The 14,023-nt window shown below is 37.7% G+C and overlaps 1 protein-coding gene across 1 annotated transcript in view; it reads left to right on the plus strand.

The window, feature by feature from the left end:
• CALCRL (calcitonin receptor like receptor) overlaps window positions 1-14,023 on the plus strand; it is a 59,941-nt gene that overhangs the window by 38,514 nt on the left and 7,404 nt on the right. Inside the window, exons 6-10 of the mRNA XM_051623867.1 lie at window positions 1,507-1,598; window positions 6,558-6,684; window positions 8,238-8,391; window positions 9,620-9,680; window positions 9,799-9,865. Coding sequence (XP_051479827.1) covers window positions 1,507-1,598; window positions 6,558-6,684; window positions 8,238-8,391; window positions 9,620-9,680; window positions 9,799-9,865 — 501 coding nt within the window. The remainder of the gene's footprint in view (window positions 1-1,506; window positions 1,599-6,557; window positions 6,685-8,237; window positions 8,392-9,619; window positions 9,681-9,798; window positions 9,866-14,023) is intronic.

The following is a 14,023-nucleotide window of genomic DNA, read 5'->3' on the forward strand; positions in this document are numbered from 1 at the left end:
TTGCCAGCACGTTTCAACTCTGTCCTACATTGGAAGCTATTGTTCAAATGGAAGAGTAGCTCCCAAGAAAGGCTTACTGCCTGCTACAGTTCTGGTTGGTGTTACAAGGAACAACATTATCCTTTCACTTTGCTCAGAAGGCGGGTTAGATAATGAACAATAGACGTGACTGTTGCCCATTGTTCACTTCTTACTGTCAATGCCCTCAGCAGCAGTCCCTGCTGTACCCCGGTTTTGTGCCAGTTCTAAATTGTGCAGAAATCTTCTAAATGCTTAACATGATCTTTTGCCTAAATTGGCCACTGAATGAGGGGGTGATACAGGTTGAGTGCCTGTCATTATGTGTACACAGCCAAGCTTTAGTTCAGAGGTAACCCTTGTTTTTTCTCACTTCCACATTTTTATAAAAGTTTCACTTATACATTTTGCCTTTTTTTTTTTTAAGTTATTGCATTTTAAAATACACTGATAATTTGAAAAATTCTAGCATGTACCATTGTCTCATCTTATAACCTTCTTAAAGTTTTATCTGGAGTCTTCTCATCTTGGTTCAAAAGTCAGCATATGTAGCAGGCTGAAATTAGCTATCTGAAATTGGAAGGATATTTTCAGAGGATACATCCAGTTTGGAGTGCATGAGCATTTGTATATATGCTCTAATTCTTCCTATAGAATCCAAATAGTTATGTATTATTGTGATAGTTTAAGGTTCCACCTGAAAATCTTCATTTCTTTATGTGAAAAGTCTTAAATTTAATGCAACAAGAGAAACTTTGTGAGGCAAGACTGCATGACTGAAAGAGGTTTGTTAATAGTGAAATTTGATACAGTTCTTAATTCAAAGAATTAATGATAACATGTTGTATATATTCCAGATACTGATTTACTGGTTCCTCATTTTTACCTTTTGTGTTTACCCAGCTTCTAATGATTCTGTAATTTGGCTGTTGGCTTATTTAACAAGACTGTTTAGTCTTCGCTAAGTTTGAGTAATTGTTAATGTTTTTATGTATTTCCTTAAATGCTGAATGCAAACTAAATTTCCAGTATCAAAATCATAGCTTGCTTTGAATGAAGTATCTTTACATTATAAGAAAATAACTTCTAGGAGAAAAAATGCATACATTCTTACAGGAAGCACATGTTTTACGGAAGTGTTGTGTTGATAGATGAATCAAGCCTTAGACAGCAGTGCAATAGCATAATTAGGTAGATTTATGTAAATACTCATCAAAAACGTAGTGGTATATGTTAGAAACTTGATGTTTTAACTCATAAGAGGGAAGTTCTGGTGGTGATTTCAATGAATCTCTTGTGTACCATACGGAAAGAGAATTTTAGTAAGATGTTGGTTTGCAGGATTCTGGACTTACCATTATTTGTCATGGCTTTATTTTCTTAATCCTATTATTATCATTTTATCTGCTAGAAGAGATGTAATTATGTGCTTTGCCAACAATAGTTCTGTGTGCATCACAGGTGCTTGCTTTTGTTCTTGTATTGCAGACTGCTCTGAATTTGTATTACTTGGCCATCATTGGACACGGTCTTTCGATTGCATCACTTCTGATTTCTCTGGGCATATTCTTTTATTTTAAGTAAGTATATTTAACATTCTTTACCAAATATCAGTGGCTGCGATAATCCTCATTTCAGTACTTTGAAGCTGAAGAAAATAATGATATTGGTTTGGCATTGAACATTATATCATAAAATTTTAGATTTCTTCTCTCAGAAACCTAAAAAACCAAATCTGCACACCAAAAACTGTAGATTATGTTGAAAATAGGAAATGGGAAAATGGGGAAAATATGCTTGCTTGTTTGATTTGGGTTTGTGTTTTTTAATAAGTTACAGTGTGGCTATGCCATGCATCAGCCAAACTGAAGAGGAAATGGAAGCCAAAATACTGGTGACATATGATAGGTACAGTCACATTCCAAAGAAGGTAGCCACAAAATACTATAAACTGTAAAGAAGGCAAGGCTAAGAGCTGCAGTAAGAATAGGAATAATAAAAATAATCCTGTTCTTTTGTTCACCTGATTATATCTGTGATAATTGTGTCATATCCACTAACACCTTACTTTATTGAAAGAAGGTTTGAGCAGTGTATCACCCCTGTCACGGCAACTTGTAATGCAAATGTCTATTAAAATTAGACTACTTATTCACATTTTGTGAACTTAATTTTCTTTATCTTTTTGCTGTTGTTTTTAAGAAGTTGACAAGGCTTAGTAGAAAGGTGAAAACAGAAGTGTTGCCACTTGAGCACTGTGTGGGCTTTCCTTGTTAAATGGCGCTAGTTTAATCATTTCTGCCTCCTTTTTTATTGGATAGTACCGAGCTGCTCTACTGCCTTACCTGTTTCTTACCACTCTGCTGTCGCACTCGATATTATTTTTCCCCAAACATATAAACAATATCATGTACATCAGCCACTGTGGAACTAGCTCAGATTTTGGTTTTCTTAGGCTCTGGACTTGATTCGGTAGGAGTAACAGATATCTGTTTTACAAAATCCTAATTAGTCACATCAGGCTGAGTATAGTTAGTGATACTAACTATAGGTAGTATAGTATAGAGTATGCAATTTAGTTATGCATAATTTCCCCAAGTTCTGGGGCAACATTTCCACAACTCATCAACAAACCAGAGTGTTTCAACTTTGTTGCATCTCTTTGTGAAATCCAGTACTGACTTATCAGCATTTTCTTACTTTTTTTCATGAGGACAAAGCAGAACATTTTTGGTTTTTTTTAATCAATTTATTTGCACGTGACCAGTAAAAACAATAATTAATGTTTTAAAATTCACTTTACCACCACAAAATCAACAAGGGAAACAGATCTGAGTCCTTCTAACAAGCTTGATTTTGGACTGAAAAGGGCTATAGTGTTGCTATAAATGTCTCAAAAAAGTTTAACAGACTAAATACCTAGTGTGACAGGAAAAATGCTTTGATATAGACTTTCTCAGGAGAAAACAAAAAAGACTTGGAATACGACATGATTTTAAAAGTTCAGAGACAGTAAACCATGGTTTTTCTGTACTGTAATATGAAAACCAAGCCAATTTCGTCTTGGCTTGTGGCACTTAGTGGAAAAGCAGGTGATTGGCTTTGCTACCGTTTTAACTATGTCATGTTTGTCCAACCCTCCAGGGATTACTTTTTTTTTCCCTCCCTTTGATAGAAGGATCATCTCAGAGAACCACATGGAATTAATCCAGACCCACAAACCACAATTTCTAGACTGTGGTTATGTTGGGATATAAAAGGAAATGACAAAATTTAAAAGAAGCTAAAGCAAGTCCTCTACAAGCTGTTCTTTCAGCATGTTCAGTTTCTCTCAAGTATTTTTAGTACCAGAAGGGTATTTAAGGCTCTAGATTAATACCAGGATGTATTATGTATCGGCTAAAGCTTGTATAATTATTCATAGCTCTAACAGGTGGACCTTTTTTTTTCCTTCCCTATTGTGTACCTTTGAATTTGTCATGTTTCCAAATAATTTATTCTGTTAGTTGATTGATAGTTTCCAGATGATATTTGCTGGATTGGTGACCGTTAGAATATTTTTGGGTTTGACAAGAAAGGTAGTCCTTTTCTCCATAGGAAAGATGACAGTTTTTTTTTTTTTAAATATCTTGAACTTTTTAGGATGAAAGTGGTTTTGTGCATTTTATTTTTTCATTTGAAAATGTTTTTTTCTTCAGAAAATAACCTTATTGAAAATACTAGTCCAGTTTGTGACTTGTGTTCCCTGAGTGGACTGCAGTCATTGGTTAATTGCATGAAATGGGTTGTAAAGTTGGAACTCTGAATTTCCTCACTGAAAATTCATCTAGGGCACATGAAAGTGACTTGTGCAGCGGCTGTGCTTCCTCCTTCTGTTACGTACTCGAAACCATACACATGTTCACTAGAAATCTTCTGTTACAATAGTTTTATGGTTTTCACAAAGAAAAACAAGGCAATAGAAACTTGAAAACAAGTGAATTTAGAGAAAGGGGAGCTACAATTTGAAATATGTGCCCTTCCCAACCTCGAAGAAAATAAAACCAACAAAAAACCCCACCTGAAATAATGAAGTTGTTGGTGAAACGTCAAATCTCGTGACAGCACTCACAAGAGGACAGCAACACTATGCTGAAAGAGTGGGCAAACAGCCTGTGGTGGATTGATAGAGAGCCAGGGGGTTCCTAAAAGTTATTTTTTGACTGGATGAACAGTTCCCCATGGCTTCATATGTGGATCTCACTGCTTGAATTTTGCAGTATTGTAATACCTTAAAAAAATGAGTTCCCAAACACATCTGGGTGCTTTTGAAAACGTTACCTGTTTTCTAGTGGGGAAAGAGTGGACAAATTAATTTTCCCTAATGCCAAAGACATACAGGAGTCAAAAGAGGAAAGGAACTAGGTAATTTAGCAGGAGGTCTGTTTTATTTTACTGCACAAGGTTTAATCCAGCTATAGGTCATTCAAATGTCCTTGGATCATAATTAGGAGAATTAAGTGATTAAAGGATATTATGTCATTATGAAGAACAGTCAGAAAAAAAGGAGTATAGGAAGGGTAACAGAACAGGGAGGGTGGGGAGACTTAGGAAAAAGATTTATTTTTTTTTTTAGCCAAAAGCAGTCTTCATTTTTAAATGTCATCAGTCCTGCTTTCTTTGTCTGGTGATCCCTTCAATCCTTTTATGCATGGGTGGAGATGGGTGTGGATGGGTGTGTTTGAATATTCAACAGGAACAGCTGCTGGATGACCCGGAGAGATGGCCCCATTAGCTGTACGTGCTTTTCCTTGCTTGTGCATTGAATCTTAACAATAACCAGACAGAATTCCAGAGTTCTTCAGGACTTGTTTACATGAAGCCCTGAGTTGGAATCGAGTGTTGCCTCTCTTTTTGTAAATAAAGCATATAGGGGGTACAAAAAACAACCACTCCTACATATTGAAAGAACATAAAAAAGGCATATTGTCATAATGGAACTTTTATGTATTTTGGGCCTTAAAATCAAAGACAGAATAAAAAATCCTAATGGAAGATACTTCGTAATTTAATTCATGTCCAAAGCTGTGTTCTATATATTGGACATTTTTCTGGTTTGTTCAGGCAAATAACACTTGTGCTGCATGGGAGCACTGGTTTCTAGAGTGGTTTCCTTCCCCCATATTTAGTGACGTGAAGCTTAGAATGTCTCAGGGCTCCCAGGCTTAACTTGCAGGAGCTGTACCTGCCTGAGCTGTGATACTGCACTGTGCATATTGGCACCTCTTAACTTACCCCATCTGCCTGTGGGTGGTTCATATGCTCTTCTGGTGACAGTTGCAGACAATGCAACCAAGAAGTGCAGCCTACTCTGTAGCTGGTCTTTTGACTGTCTCTCTTCTTCAGGGGGGTCATTTCATTTCTTGATTCATCTGTCACATTCTCAACAGATTTCAGTCTACTCCTCCAACCTTGTCTGCATTTCTCTATTCAAATATAAAGTTGTTCCTCCTCCTGCCCTCCCAGCTTAAAAATTAATCACAAATGTCCATAGCATGTCTTCCCTCTCCCCCTGCCCCAGGCATACTATTTTAAAAGGTTAGAAAACTTAATTTTTTCACAATTTAGACTTCCCCTCTGCTGACCTTGTCCATGTGTTTGTGATCGCTCTAATAGTGAAGAGCAGTTGCACATCTAAGTGATAGACTTTCCTCCTCCATCAAACAAATGCACTCCATCTTGCTGGCTAGAAAATGTAGGGCGGGTGCAGTTTTGAAGCACAGACCTTTCACAGTACAGGCTCCAGTAGATGGCTTCTCTGGATTTTGTGTTTTTCTGTGAAGTTACATTTCTTTGGAAAAACTTGAATGTGAAGCACTCCTGCCTCCTGCAATGATACTGTTAGACCTGCTTTCTCTAGAATGACAGATAAACAGAAATATGCTGCAAGTGTTTTCAACTTAGAGTGTTATTTCATATTATTGAACCTCTCTTCAAAGGATACTTAGAATTTTATTGCCTGCATAAAAGCAAACCTTGAAAATGAACTACAGTTATATATTGTATTTTATAATTGTATTCTATGTACTTAGTTATGTGTAAAAATGAACAAAGAAAAATTACAAGACTGAGTAAAAGAATTGTGCTCAAAAAATCTTTACAGGTTTGGGTACATGAAATTGTAGGGTAAGACAGCTCAAGCTCAGGAACAATAGCTAACTGGGAAATTCTTCAGATACTAACTGAAAAAAGGCCTAGGTCTTCTGAAATACTTTCCTGCTATTCAAATAATTTTTAGATAGTCACTACAAAGCAGGCCCTTCATAATAAATGTTTTGGAACTGAAGCTACTTGCTTTGCCTCCTGTCGTCCAAAAACTGGAGGTAAAGGGAAGGTGTTACCTTTCACATCATTGTGTAAAATTTGGACTAGAGCTGAAGAAAGTCTTGATGTAAGACTTGTAATAAAATAAATAATTGGAGTATTTCAAAATTTCAGAGTCCCCAAGTACACAAAGTTGTCCCTTTGTGTATTCATTTGTTCTTGTTTCTCTTTTCTAGGAGCTTGAGTTGCCAAAGGATTACGCTGCATAAAAATCTATTTTTCTCTTTTGTTTGCAACTCTGTTGTAACAATAATTTCACTGACTGCAGTTGCCAACAATCAAGAGTTAGTTGCAACTAATCCAGTAAGTAAAAGTGTATTTCACCGCCTTGTTGATTCATATGTGAAAAACTTCAGCAACTCAGAAGAGATAAATGAGACATGAATACTTGATGAAGTGCTGTATATGTTGAGGTTGAAACGTTCAGTAACAATGTGTCCATGTTACGTAGTACAACAGATGTCTAAGAACTGTTTTAGCATTTCACATTGGAGGTTTCAAAATAGTAAAAACATTCTAAGAGACAGAGCATACTGAACTGCTCTTCTGAATTTGAACAAATCACTTTTGCCCTGAAACAACTGCAAGAAAAATAGCTTATTCTAGATGATGTCAGTGATGTTATAACAGTTGAATCCACCAAGGAAGGACAGTAAAAAAAGATTGTTGGATGTCAGCTATTTTCCCATTACTTTAGTTTTGCCATCTTCAGTTGAAATGAGAACAATTGTTTGTTTGTTTATTTTGTGAAGGGAGATAAAGCTGACCCTTATATTCCAAGAGTAAAAAGCCAAATAAAAAAGCTGTCCCTTTGGGTCTGATTTTCCTCTCTCTCGTTTCCAGATAATGCCAGGGTAAGTGTGAATCAGTAGCCTCTCCCAAAAGTCTAGGAGTTATAGCAACAGAAGAGCCTGAAAACTAAATATATAAACAAACAAATCCCTAACTATGGCTTTAATTTGATTTAGACCTGGAAGATAAATCTAAATTCTGTGAAAGTTAGGGCAAAGCTCCAGAATCTGAAACAAGTAAACAGAGAAATTCTCTATCTCCTGTAAAAGCTCATCCAAGTGCTGGAAGATAGGTTTAAGGGAGCTGCTAATAATTATAATGAAGAAAGTAGCAGAACATGGTATATAACAATATGGACTTTAAGCTAAAGGCCAGAAGTAGATCAATCAAACGCGCAGCAATTTCAGAAGGAAGAAACCCAAAACCAAAATAAACCAAAAAAACCCCACAAAACAAAAGCATCTATCTTGTCCAAATCTGGACAAGTTATAACATTTCCCTACAAATAAAATAAGTAGAACTATATGCCAACAGGAGAGCTTCCTCCCAGAACCTACTGTGCGAGTTATCATCTGGCCCCTAAGTGCAGTTATGACTAGGTTAAAATTGGAAGTATTGTAAGCATTTTAAAGCCATAAATAATATTCCTGAGTAACTGCGTGCTCTGGTTGGTAAAACTGAGAGGGGGTTACCCCTGTCGAAGTACATTTTCTTGTACAGTTACCATCAGATAATTTAAATAGGCCCTATTGATTGGAATGGTCAGGTGTGGCAATGTTTGCCATAAGGGAAAATAAAGTTACAGCTCTCTGCCATCATGCCGGAGGACCTCGAGGTCCTCATGTTTGAATAATTAAAATACAGACTCAGTTACCAACTTTTTTGTCACTGTTAAGTATGGAATTTTAATTCCATAAAAATTCTATTTAAAAAAATCAGTAATTGTAGTGAAAAACAGAATAAACATGAACATTTATCTTGAGCAGGGTTTTTTTCCGTTTTGCAAATAAACTCTGAGATGTTTGCAGCTTAAAAATTAATATTGCACTCTGCTTTTTTCTCAGGTTAGTTGCAAAGTGTCACAGTTCATCTACCTGTACCTGATGGGTTGCAACTACTTCTGGATGCTGTGTGAAGGCATTTACCTGCATACTCTCATTGTGGTGGCAGTTTTTGCTGAGAAACAGCACTTGATGTGGTATTATCTTCTTGGCTGGGGTATGCAATTTCACCTTCTGTGTTTTCAGGCCAATGCATTTTCTTAATCCTGTGCTGATAATGTGAACATATATCCCTGTGCTTCTCTGAGCTAGTAGCTTTGAACAAGGGTGACACACCCTCGTTTTTTTCTGTAGTGTTTTAACAGGCTTAGAAATGTTAACGTAGGAAGTTGTGTGTACCTCTGTCTTTGCTGAAGGAGAGATTATGTGTTTCTGGAGTCAGGAAGGACTCCTCCTTTGTATAGAGAAAATAGTCTGCTATTACAAAAAAGACATTAAGAAGTAATTATTCATTGTTCTTCATCTCCGAGATGTTTATTCAGGAATTAATGTTTGTTTTCAGAGAAGTCTCTGCCATGTCTGGGGTGTAAGGTCAGAACTGAGTTAGAGATGGCCAAGGATTTATTTTTCCAGCAGTTCTATTTGACCTGTATTGTTCACTAAGCAAAGGGAGAATAACTGTAGCTGAATATCTCAAGTCATATCGGTATCAAAACTAACAAGCTGAGCCTGGTCATTTCAGATAATGCAGAGCAGCTTATTCACCAAGTGCAAGCGAGGGCTTTCCCCTCAGCCTCAGTGTGTTGGCACAGCAGTGATGTGACCTGGTTGCTGGGTCACTTACCTGTCCTACCACAGACACAGCTAAGCTAAGGCTAAAAGGTCATGGGTGCTCAGCCGTTTCTGAAAATTACGTACCACCACAGTATCAAGGACCTCAGATAACTAGTTTATTTCTACTCTTTAAATTTTGAATTTGGCCTGATTTCCAGAATCTGTTTCCACATTTATTTTGCAGATGGCCTTGTTTTCTGAATACCCAACAAGTGTTAGTGAGAACATAATCAACGTTGCTAATTGTACTGTTAAAGCTATGGGTAGATATGGGCATATCTTTTTAATAATACTCCATGGTTTAGCATTATTGCAGATTGCAGTCTGAAGAAATCTGTGTTAATGAGGATTGATTCTTGCATTCTAATAATTTACAATTTGATTTGCCTTTTCTTTTGGTGTGTTGGTATGAATATCCTGGCAAGACAGTGGGAAGAAGGTTTCATACACCGCTCAGGAAGAAATCAGAGAACATAGAATTGGTCGCTGTTAGTGTATTTGCTTGGCAGTTTGGATGAGGTTAAAATACAGAGGGTTTCTGCTAAAGATGCAAGTTTATTTAGTTCTTTGTCATGTTTATAGATAAGGAAAAGATTGTTTTTTCTTCACAGGTTTTCCACTGATCCCTGCCTGCATACATGCTGTTGCTAGAAGTTTATATTACAATGACAAGTAAGTAGCATCTCCACTTGCTTTGCAAAGCTGTTATATTTTCTTTAAGGGGGAAAAAAAGAATACAACAGATCATAAGATGCCAAATTTTTTTCTTTTCCTGTTTTTTCTTCTCTAGTTGTTGGATCAGCTCTGATACTCACCTGCTGTACATCATCCACGGCCCTATTTGTGCTGCTCTACTGGTAGGCATTTTTCAGATAATAATTTGTTTTTCTTATTTGTTTTCTGCCTGTTCTTTATGGACTGACAAAGTTGGTTAGAGCCTAAAGCCAATGTCGTAGACACCAAGATATACCACATGTTGGCGTTATTAAGGAGCTAGGGCCCTGGTCCATTGAGAAACTCAGGTTTTGCAATGTTGATTGTCATCCCACTTAAATGCTAGTGAGAAGGAAGGACTAAAGATTGCGTGTGGTGCTGCAGGGCCACGTTCAAATCCTTCCTTGCGCTGAGAACGCTTTCTCGCTGCCCAGGCCATTTGCCAGGTTGACCTTCTGCAAGCACCATTGTTTCACTGTGCTGATGTGGCCAAACAGCGACCAGACAGGACCTCCCTGCAGTTAAGAAAGAGGCTCTTGAATGTCGGGACTGTGTGTGGGAATACGGGATGGATTGAAACTATAGCAGGCCCCTGGGAAAGAGCCAGGGAAAGTAGTTCTGCAAGTGTCTGGGACTGCCCCGTTCTGATACCAAACTAAGCAATGTGTGGTTTGGCCACCAGGGCCTTGCAACTCCTCTGCTTCCTTACTCCTTGTGAACTCTTAGAGCACAGTGTTACCTTAATGCCAGCCAGCTCTGTTAAACATGTTGTACTTCAGTTACTTTAGGACTGAATTTAAACTATGAAATTCAGTTGATAGATTATTGCTAAAGAGAATTAGATGCATAATATAAGAAAATACTCCTGTATGCCTACTTACACAATTGTATGCATAATTAATATCTATAAATACATAGTGCAGACAGTGCTGCAGGGTAGAGGCATTCCATGTGTGACCTGAATTAGCTGATGACTATACGTATTGAAGTCATCTCTCCTTATAATAACAGAAACTTCCAGTAAAGGTGTTGTATATGTGTCTGCTGGCTTTGCTGATGGCTTTTCAGTTCATGCAAGGAAATTCATTACCAATGAAAACATTCACTTTTCATAAGTAATTTGAGCTTCTGACCTACATGAACTTCCTCTTCTATTAAATTTTTAATGAGTCTTTGCAGGGAGCATTCTGCGCACAGAGAATTCTCTCAGAAAACTGTTCCATAAATCCTGTAGTTCTTGTGACTTTCATTCACAGTGAAATTAGCTGGTGAGCTTATATTTTGAAGATTGTATTGATACCATGACACCCTGAGGTCCTCTGCATGGAATGCCAGGGGCAAACCCCATTAAATTATTGATACCCATGGCCCCTGGGGTGTGATTTATTGCAGATAATCCCTTGTTCTGTTTGCTTAAGTCTGCCATAAATGTTCATGTAAAGACACTTTAACTAGTGTACTAATCTGTAAACTTAAAACCTATTTGAAATCCTTTCCATTTTTCTTCTCCCTCATTTACACAGAAGGTGAAATCCTGTTTTCACAGGAAGGTACAGGATTTTTTTTCTCACTGCAGTGCTGCTGTATTTCACCCAGAAACTGTGTGCTATTCTGAATTACCTTGTGGGTTGTTACTTTGTCCAGGTGTCTCTTGACATATAACTTCAGTATAGCTCGTTAAAGCTGTAATATAATTGATGTTAATCAGAGCTTACTTAAATGACAACAGAAAAAATGCTGTAAAACTCAAGAGACTATGCCATCTTCCATTAAGTGCCCTCATTTTAGGATGTAAAATGATTTCCTCCTTCCTGGCAGTGCTCTGCACAAAGTCACACTGGAAACAGTAGTTCTTGCTGGTTTCAAATGTACTAATCAGTCCCAAGCTGTCAAGGCTTCTCTCCACTCAGGGCAACACTAAGGACTTTTATTGAAGACATAATAATCTCCCCTTGGGTTGATTTGGCCAGAAACTGTGCCCATTCTCCTTGCAATTTAAAATATGTATACCTTTGATATTCCTGTATTTTTCATGACCTAAATGAAGGTGTTTCTCTTTTACTTGTCTTGCCCCAGTACAGTCAGTACATTTATTTCAGAATAGGGAATAATAAATAGGAATAACAAAGATTAAACACAACTGCACATCTTGCCTGTGATGTGAATGTACCTGAAAGGGGTTGCTTTCCTTTCTGGTATCAGAAAAATGTAACATGTCAATTTAGAAGAGACAAGCCAGGGATAAAGATAGAAGATGAAATGCATGTGTTTATGCTTTGTGAACAGAACCCTCATTTGCTTAAGCAGCTCGTTGCCAGATACAATTTTCACACTTGACTAAGCATGACCTGCTTGAGTAGACATTGAAGCAACAATATTAAAACTGCAAATTAGATAACAGGGAGAAGACCCTGTTTCTACTTGCAGGAGCAAGATCTCAGAGAACATGGAGAGGACTGTCAAGTGAGTGCCAGGGAGAACTGGAATTTAACTCTTGTACGTCACTGAAAATCCTACAGTTAGATAAAGTTAGCAGTAATGCTGCTTTTACAGTCCCTGTTATTATGTAACTGTGGCCAGGTCCCTGCCAAAGAAACTGGAAATGGGAGCAGGCATAGGTTGTGTTTTGAATGGAATTGGCTTCACTTAACCATTTAATGACCAAAGTTTGCCTAGCGCAACCACAGTTAAAGAAATAGCCGGGGAAGGGAACAGTAGAGGGTGATGATATTTTGCACACTAAACAAATATCCATCAAAATGGAGGGGAGGGGGAAAGTAGCAAGTTTGAACTTTAGTGAAAGCACTATAGATTGCAGTGTAGATTTCAGATATGCCAGTGCACTAGTGATTTAATTTGAATAGGTGCTACTGAAAGAGTAGATTTTGCTATAGTTATGCCATTATTGATACAAATAATAGTACAGGGATGTTTATTTTGCCCTACAATGAAGTTATGTATTGGTGTCTTAGACTGACAGCCTTTTATAGGTGATAATTCTTTTAGCAGAAGTAAGCACACAGAGTGAACATGCACTAGAAAGAAGCTCGGTTACGACCTTCAGTGAAGGTGTGAAGGTGCACAGCTGTATTGAAAGCCGGGCAGTGGCTGCCAGCTAGGATCTAAGAAAACCTGCAGCTGGGAATGCTCTGTAAACATCATCCTAAAGTGGAACCAAAACAGAATTTAAACCTGCATGCTAATACGGATTACTATACTACTTGGCACAAGCTGGACAAGGACACAAGTAGAAATATCAGGGACCTGAGGAGGATTCAATTCAAGACCTGCAGCACCTGTTCATTTATAAGCTCAGCTAAGTTCACACCCATTCCTAAGGCAGAACCTAAATTCTCCAGTATAGTCATTGGCATTTCTTTTTATCTAGGATTGCCTTCTCTGCCTTTTTTTCCGTTTTTGTTCATTTGCCCAGTTCACTTTTCAGGTCGCTGTGGAGCTGCTGGTATTTTGGTGTGTGTTGATGCTGCAGCGAGCACAGCAGGACTCCTTTGGGGTTTTCCAAACTATCGGAGTCAATTTGTTGATAACATAAATGCAAGTAGTTCCACTGCCCTGCTTTTGCTGAAATGTAAAAATCTACTCGCCACCTTGCTAAAATTGAGACCTGTTTACATCACTGTAAGAATTCAGTTCACCCTGATCTGTCTGTATTTGTGACAGAAGAGATACTAATCAAAAATCCATGCTGCATCCTTTTAATGACACCCATACTGCTCTTCTCTGCCTTCTGCTTTGCCTCATTCATTTTCCCTGTTTGCCCTAATACTTATTTGGAAACTCTTAGTGTGCTTATTTTTGTGCTTTTTGCTTCTGATGGGTGAGTGGAACAATTAGAACAACTCTGTGCGTTTAAGCATGTTGTAGATGACATAGTTTGCTGGGTGGTATTTTACACCTGGCTGCTGCAACTCCCGTCTTCATTTAGAGTTCAGGGATAGTCTTAGAGGGATTGGCCATACAACCGAAACACAAGGGCTGAAAACACTGTCTTTGAGACGTGTTGATGTTGAACAAGTAGATTTAAGTGAGAAGGATTAAATTTAGAAATGGAGGAAAGACTTCTTGTCTATGTGTACTATAGGAAGTTGGATGAGGATCACGGGCTGCATAAAATCTAAATAAATCCCTTGGGAAAGAATCAGAGGACCTTGGTTGCTTAAACAAAGCTTAAAGGAGACTTCCAGGAGAAATTCATGCAGTAGTTTCCTATGCAAAACAATTTCCTGTTAAAATGATTTAAATAGCATGTAAGTAGAATATAAATAACATCACATATCTGT

This window comes from Apus apus, chromosome 6 (assembly GCF_020740795.1).
Source record: "Apus apus isolate bApuApu2 chromosome 6, bApuApu2.pri.cur, whole genome shotgun sequence".
Taxonomy (NCBI): Eukaryota; Metazoa; Chordata; class Aves; order Apodiformes; family Apodidae; genus Apus; species Apus apus.